This window comes from Physeter macrocephalus, unplaced genomic scaffold (assembly GCF_002837175.3).
Source record: "Physeter macrocephalus isolate SW-GA unplaced genomic scaffold, ASM283717v5 random_330, whole genome shotgun sequence".
Classification (NCBI taxonomy): domain Eukaryota; kingdom Metazoa; phylum Chordata; class Mammalia; order Artiodactyla; family Physeteridae; genus Physeter; species Physeter macrocephalus.
The window spans coordinates 8,147-15,462 of NW_021145595.1; the positions used below are offsets into that span (position 1 = coordinate 8,147).

Here is a 7,316-nt window from a genome sequence, read left to right on the forward strand (position 1 = left end):
GGCGAGGGGTCTGATGCAGGGCTCCCGGGTGTGACTGGGGTAGGGGGGGGTCTGTGTGTGCCCTTGCATGTTATGACGGAATCCTATTACTTGTGTGTTTCCTGGAATCATCTGTGTGTGTCCCTGTTCCCGTGCCTGCACATGCTGTGGGGCCCTGGCCTTGCAGCCCCATGGGTCTCAGCAGCAGGCAGTGGTGACAACATTTCTGGGTTAGTGCCTGTCAGTCCCCCAGCTGAAATCTCCATTTATCCCTGAGCAGGTCACAGCCCCAGGCTCTCTGCACTTCCTCTGGCAGTCTGACACCCACCCCCCAACTCCGGCCTCCCCCCCTACCCAGCCTGGCTCAAGGCTCCCCGAGGGCAGGGCCTGTGTCAGATTCATCTCTGGGTCCCCACTGAAGGCAGAGTCTGGCACAGGGAGGGTCAGGAAGGGAGTGAGAGGAGGGAGGGGGAGGATGTTTAAGAGAGCAGGGAGGGGATGAGGCTGGGAGGCGGTAAAGAGGGGTTCAGGGAGGAGGGCAGGCAGCCCTGAGTTCCTAGGGAAGTGGCTGGAGGAGGGCCGGGGGAGCGGGGCTGCAGCGAGGCCAGGCCTGGCCGAGGCTGTGGGGAGCGCTGAGGAAATCCAGAGCCGGGGCAATCAAGTCTGCTGGGGGAGGGGGAGCAGACAGCATCTCCCCCTCCCCCACCCCTCCCCCACCCCCACCGCCTGGAAGGTGGCGAAGGATGCAGGCAGGGGATGACACGGAGGACAGACAGACAGCCACACGGGCCGTCGGGAAGCCGGGGAGAGGCAGCCAGCCAGGGCAAATGCGTGTGCGGGGTGGGGTGGGAGTCAGACAGACGGACAAAGGCGGGATGTTGAGAAGACTGGTGGACAGATGGGGGGAGGGGTCCCAGGAGAGGGACGGACAGGCTTAGGGCTTGGGGTTGGGGCGGAGAGGACAGACAGACAGCAGGGGAGAGCGGCCCCGTGCGAGGGGAGGACAGACAGAGGACATGCAGGGAATCGGCGGACAGATGGACGCCGGAGGGGTGGCGGTGCAGGCGCGGCCCGCGAGGCCAGGGCCAGGCCGAGGGCGCGCGTGGCGGCGGCCAGAGCGGGGAGGCGGAGGCCGGGTGAGCGGCGGTGTTTGTGGAGCTGTCGGCTGCGGTGGAATTATGAAAAATAGCAGGCATCGGAGCCGGCCTTCAGCTTCGATTAGGGGAGATGGGACATGACAGGTGCGATCAATACGCAGCCGTTCTATAAAGTGTCAAGTAATGAATCAATTTCGACTAAATTTTCCATTTTTCAGAGGCCGTTCTCCGAGAGAAGAATATCCTCTTTTGTAAAGATATTATTATCGATTTCGGCGGCAATTTGACATCAGGGGTAGTTAATTCCACTCAGAATAAAATTGAAAACACTTGAGAGAGAAAAGAGAGGCGAAGAGTGAGACAGAGAGGGAGAGAGGGGGAGGGAGGGAGGGGCTGGGAGAAGAGAGAGATGGATGGACAGAGAGACAGAGAAGGAGAGACAGAGAGGGAGACAGACAGTGAGAGAGAAGCCCAGAGAGATGGGCGGGGGCAGACGGAGATATGCAGAGACACGGAGACACAGAGAGAGAAACATAGAGATGGCAAAGCCTGAAGTTATAGAGAGGGAGACAGAAACCCAGAGAGACATTCCGAGAGAGACTCAGAGATAGAGAGACGGGGTGGGGGGGGCACTAGAGACAGTTTGAGAGACAAACTGAGAGAGTCTCAGAGAGAAACCCAGGTGTTAGAGACTTGCCACAGAGGTGCAAAGAAATGGACAAAGACAAATTCAGAGAAAAAGATGGAGAAAGAGGCAGGAGAAACTGACAGACAGACAGAGAGACGGAAGAGACACTAAAAGTGAGAGATGAGGAGAAACTTAAGGATCTGGGGAGAGAGACTGAGGGAGTGTTGAGCACAGAGAGGAGAGAAAACGGAAAGGAGAGAGAAGGGGTGGGGGGCAGAGGGGAGGAGAGGGGAGAGAGGCTGCTGAGAGGGAAGGGGGGGGGCCGGCAAGGTCACCCAGGAGGGGGCACAGGCTGAGGGGTCCTGGGGGCTGAGGGTGCACACAGAGATGGGAGTCTGGGGAGAGCCTCCTGCCCTGCCTGTGTTGTCCCCCAAAGTCACTCTGAAGGGAGGGGGGAGTGTGTGTGTGTGTGTGTGTTTGGATGACACAGTCCGAAGTGCAGGGCTGGTTGAGGCAGAGTGTGAGTGTGTGTGCTGTGTGTCTGTGAACTTCTCTGGGGGGCGAGGGGTCTGATGCAGGGCTCCCGGGTGTGACTGGGGTAGGGGGGGGTCTGTGTGTGCCCTTGCATGTTATGACGGAATCCTATTACTTGTGTGTTTCCTGGAATCATCTGTGTGTGTCCCTGTTCCCGTGCCTGCACATGCTGTGGGGCCCTGGCCTTGCAGCCCCATGGGTCTCAGCAGCAGGCAGTGGTGACAACATTTCTGGGTTAGTGCCTGTCAGTCCCCCAGCTGAAATCTCCATTTATCCCTGAGCAGGTCACAGCCTGCCTGGAAGGGAGGAAAGAGGGGGTGGGAGGAAGGACCCCTGGGTTCTGAGACAGAAGGTGACTGGGGACGCTAATGCTTGGGGCTGAGTGTGGTTGGATGACACAGTCCGAAGTGCAGGGCTGGTTGAGGCAGAGTGTGAGTGTGTGTGCTGTGTGTCTGTGAACTTCTCTGGGGGGCGAGGGGTCTGATGCAGGGCTCCCGGGTGTGACTGGGGTAGGGGGGGGTCTGTGTGTGCCCTTGCATGTTATGACGGAATCCTATTACTTGTGTGTTTCCTGGAATCATCTGTGTGTGTCCCTGTTCCCGTGCCTGCACATGCTGTGGGGCCCTGGCCTTGCAGCCCCATGGGTCTCAGCAGCAGGCAGTGGTGACAACATTTCTGGGTTAGTGCCTGTCAGTCCCCCAGCTGAAATCTCCATTTATCCCTGAGCAGGTCACAGCCTGCCTGGAAGGGAGGAAAGAGGGGGTGGGAGGAAGGACCCCTGGGTTCTGAGACAGAAGGTGACTGGGGACGCTAATGCTTGGGGCTGAGGGAGGAGGAGGCTGGGGGGCTGGGGTCCTAGGTCTGAGGGAGGAGGGGGCCGGTTGGCCTGGACACTCCTGAACTGGGATGGCCTGCAGACAGGCCGTGGGACAGCTGGGAAGCTCCTCAGCCATCGGGTCAGCCTCCCCACCAGAAAAGCCTGTACCTGCTGCCCCCTAGTGGACATGGAGATCGGGCCAGCCGAGGGACAGGGAGCGGACAGGTCAAGGAACCCCAGGAAGGGAAAGCAGAGCGACAGACCCAGATGGGAGCAGGGACAGAGAGGCAGAAACTGAGGGAGGGGGACAAAGACACAGGTGGACACAGGAACAGAGATGCAGGGAGGACAGAGAAGTAGGCAGATAAAGGGGCAAGGGTCAGGCAGATAGGACTGAGATCCTGGTCGAAAGCAAGAGAGAAGGAGAGAGAGGCCATGGCACAGGGGCCAAATCAGAGGGGGATAGGGGAAGATGGGGGACAGAGGGGGGTCTGCCCATAGACAGTGGGCACAGAGTAAGGGAGACAGAAAGACTGCTGTTGGACAGAGAGAAGCTGGGCTAGTGGAAGACTCTGGTACAGATAGCACGAGAGACAGAGACAGAAGCCATGTGGACAGAAGGACAGTGTGACAGAGGGATGGCGGGTAGATCTAAAGCAGGGAGAAGAAGGGGGGTGTAAAGAAGAAGAGAAAACCCAGTAAGGAGGCAGAGAGAAATCAGATGGACAGAGAGAGATGAAGGAAGTACAGGCTGACCTAGAGAAAAGAAAAGAGAACGAGATGGGCAGACACTCATAGACAGCCAAATTGACAGAAACTGGCAGGCACACCCAGAAAGACAAGAAAGAGGTGGACAGAGAAAGACAGGTGGACAGAGGGGTCTGGAGAAGCCAGGGCCCCCAAAGCCACGTGGACACCCCAGGATGGAGCAGAAAGTGGTACGAAGGGGTGAGGCTGGATCCAGGACTGGGGGAGACTTTGGCCTCGCAGGGGATCCAGGCTGAGGGGTTTCCGGAGGCACAGCTTTGAAGTGGAGCTGGGGGTGGGGCTCCCCTGGTCGGGGTCTCTGCCCGCCACCCCCCTCCTAATCCCCACCCCCACCCCCGACCCGGCGGGCTGCCCGGCGGAGGCGACAGATTGAGCGATGAGGCACATTACGCACTTAATCCGCCTGATTGAATGTTTTGCTTTCGCCCAAATTGAAACATTAAACAACACGGGACGAGAAGAGGCGGCCGCAAATCACTCATGAAAGATTCATCTTCTCCCCGGCAGCCGCCACCGCCCGCCTCCACCGCCGCCCGCCCCAGCCGGGAAGCCAGGGGCTGGTGGGGAGGGGGGGGCTGGGGCGGCGCCCCTGCCCACTCTGTGGGGCCCCCCCAGCCGTCATGGCCCAGGGAAGTTCTTCTCACTGTCTGGCCTCCATCCCACAGGTGGTCTCAGAGACCGAGACCCCGGATCCCTGGATCAGCCGGGGCAACATGACCTTGGCCCTGCCCCTGTGGGAGGAGAAGCCCTTTTGCCCCTCTGGAGTCTGCTTCTCCAGCTCCCTTCCTGGCCCAGCCCAGGACCCTGGGGCGTGGAAGGTGCTGCTCAGTTGGTCTGGAGCAGGGGGATGAGGTCTGAGACCCTCCTCTCTGTGAAGGGGACTTTCTGGCTTCTGGATGCAGCAGTGGGGGGTGGCACCTGGGGGTGAGTCGGGGGGGCGTTATGTCAGAATGAGTGGAGATGGGAGCACAGGGAATGTGTGTGTGTTTCCTGTCATTCTGGAGTTCAGTCTGTCTGTCCGTCTGCCTTGCAGGGATGCTGTGTGACTGTGCCTGTCTTCGTGTGTCACTACCCCCATGCCTGTGTGATCCTGTGTGTGTAGTTGTAACTCTGGGCCTGTGCATGTCTGTCTGTCGGCCTTTGGGCGTCCGAGTGTAACTCTCTCCATCTGCATCTTGTGTGTAGTATCTTTGCGTGTCTGTGTCTATGTGACTTTCTGGGTGTGACTGTGTGTGACTTCCTGTGTGTTCCTCTGTGGGTGCCTGTGTGTCTGTCTGTCTGTCTTCCTGGGTTTGTCTATGCGCTGCTTGCTCTGGGTCTGTCTGAGGGTCTGCATTTAACTATTTCGTGTCTGGGTCTGTGTTGTGCATGCCCGTGTCTCTGTGACCGTGCGTCTCTCAAACTCTCTGTCTCTGGGTGTTCCTTTCTCTGTCTCTGGCTGAGAGAGCACCTGCTGGGGCCAAGTGGGGCCAGGGTGGGGAGAAGCAGGGGAGAGAGGAGGAAAGAAAGAGAAAGACAGGACAGCGGTGACGGTGACGGTGACGTCTGAGAGCCGGGGAGCAGGGAGCAAGCGCGAGGGAGGGAGCTGGGGGGGCCGTAGTGGGCGCCACGGCTGGAGCGGGTGATCAATATTCGATTTAGGTTTTAATTCCGGGGCTTTCGGAGCCTGTCAGCCCTGATGTATGAGCTCACACCGGGGCCGCCCAGCCAGCCACCCCACGGATGCCCATGGCCTGGTGGCCTGTCCTGGCCCCAGCTCCCTTGCCCGGCTGGCTGCCTGCTGTGGACGAGGGGGAAGGGGAGAGTGGGGCTGGGGAGGAGGAGGCCCCATCCAGGAGCAGAGGGAGGGGCTGCACACCCATGTGCACACAAGTTCACCTGAGTTCACGGTTGAGTTCACGCCTGGTCACTCACTTACCCAGCGGACCTGCAGACCTGCTCCGGCCTGCCTGTGCCGGAGGGAGACAGGAAGGGGACCCTGGCTCTGTCCCTAGGGACTCCCGGAGGTCTCAGGGACACCGTGCCAGAGTCCCACAGCCCTCCTGTCAGCACTGGTCACACACCTCTAGACACACACATGCACACACACATGCTGCTGCGCTCACGCATACCTGTGTGCATACAAGCCCTGACACATGTGTCCGCACACACACAACCCGACAGTCAGGTGTCCACACACTTGCCCCTGGACTCAAACACACATTCGCACACGCTAACTCTGACACACATGTATCCTCTGACATACACACATGTCCACATACACATTCTGACACACGTATGTGTCTGCACACATAACCCCAAGACTCACACAGACACATGGATACAGGCTCCCCATGAATGGGAAGTGGGGGCAATGTGGGGAGACAGCCTTCCAGCAAGAGATCGCAGAGACAGAGACTCAGAGGCTCAGACCCAGAGACTGACGTGCAGACAGAGATGGAAGAGACACAGGCAGGTAAAAGAAGCGACAGAGAAAACCAGGGGAGGCTGTGAGAAGGGCTAGGGGAGCAGCGGACAGGGATGTGGGATCAGTGTGGGAGGGGGAGGGGGAACTCTCCCCTCCTCTCTGGATGCGGCCCCCCCACCCCTGTCTCTCTCTCAGGAAGATGGATCCACCGCCCTCCCTGATGACAATGCTGTCTGCGCAAACTTTAATTAACACTTTGAGTTAATTAGTTCGAGATCATTTAGGAGTAAAATGTTTTTATTAGGGAGGCTGCGAGCCTGTTGATGGATGGGGCGCGATTCGCTCTTCCGCCCGCCGGGGACAGCCGGTAAACAGAAATCAATCAGGGGCCTCCCAACCCAGCCCCCCCACTGCCAAGCTCCCAGCCCAGGGCCCAGGAGTCCGGGCTCCCGAGTCCACCTCTCTCCCAGATCCAGGTTTCCGGAAGCCTGGCTTTATCGTCCCCCTCGGGCCCCTGCAGGCCTTCACTCCTCCAGCCTCGGTGGGACCCTCCCCACCCCCACGCCCACTCCCTTCCCGGGCTCTTGGGCAGAGAATTAAGGACCGATTCGCTGTTGCGGGGCTTCCTGGGCTGCCGATCAGACCCTTCCCTCAACTCCCTCCCACGGTCCCTGACTCCCGCGTCCCCGGAACTTTCTCTTCGTCGTCTGGGCGGCTCTGTCTGGCTGTCTCGTTTGGTCTCTGCGAGGGCCGTCTCGGTCGGGTTCCCGCAGCCCCTCCCGCCCCGCGGACGGCTTCATCAGGTGTCCGGGCGGCGGGGGCGGGGGACGCCGGGCCGGGCGAAGGGGGAGGACCGGGGCGGAGGGGGCGGGGGTTCCGGGGCCGATAAATCTTCATCAGGCGGCGGCGGGGGGGCCATTAGGCGCTAATGGGAAGATGGAGGGGCCTGTCGGCCGCGCGGGCCGGGCCTCATTTGTCCTGCTTCCCGCTCCATTGGCCGCCGCCCCCGCCCCGCCCCGCCCCCCCCCCCCCCCAGCCGCCGCCGCCGCCCCTGCCGCCGCGCGCCCCATTTCCCCCTCCAACCTT

The 7,316-nt window shown here is 60.2% G+C and overlaps 1 protein-coding gene across 1 annotated transcript in view; it reads left to right on the forward strand.

The window, feature by feature from the left end:
* Positions 1-4,443: 4,443 nt before the first annotated feature.
* The window catches only part of LOC102991158 (high mobility group protein B2-like), an 11,544-nt gene continuing 8,671 nt past the window's right edge, over positions 4,444-7,316 (forward strand). Inside the window, 1 exon segment of the mRNA XM_055082832.1 lies at positions 4,444-4,641. Coding sequence (XP_054938807.1) covers positions 4,444-4,641 — 198 coding nt within the window.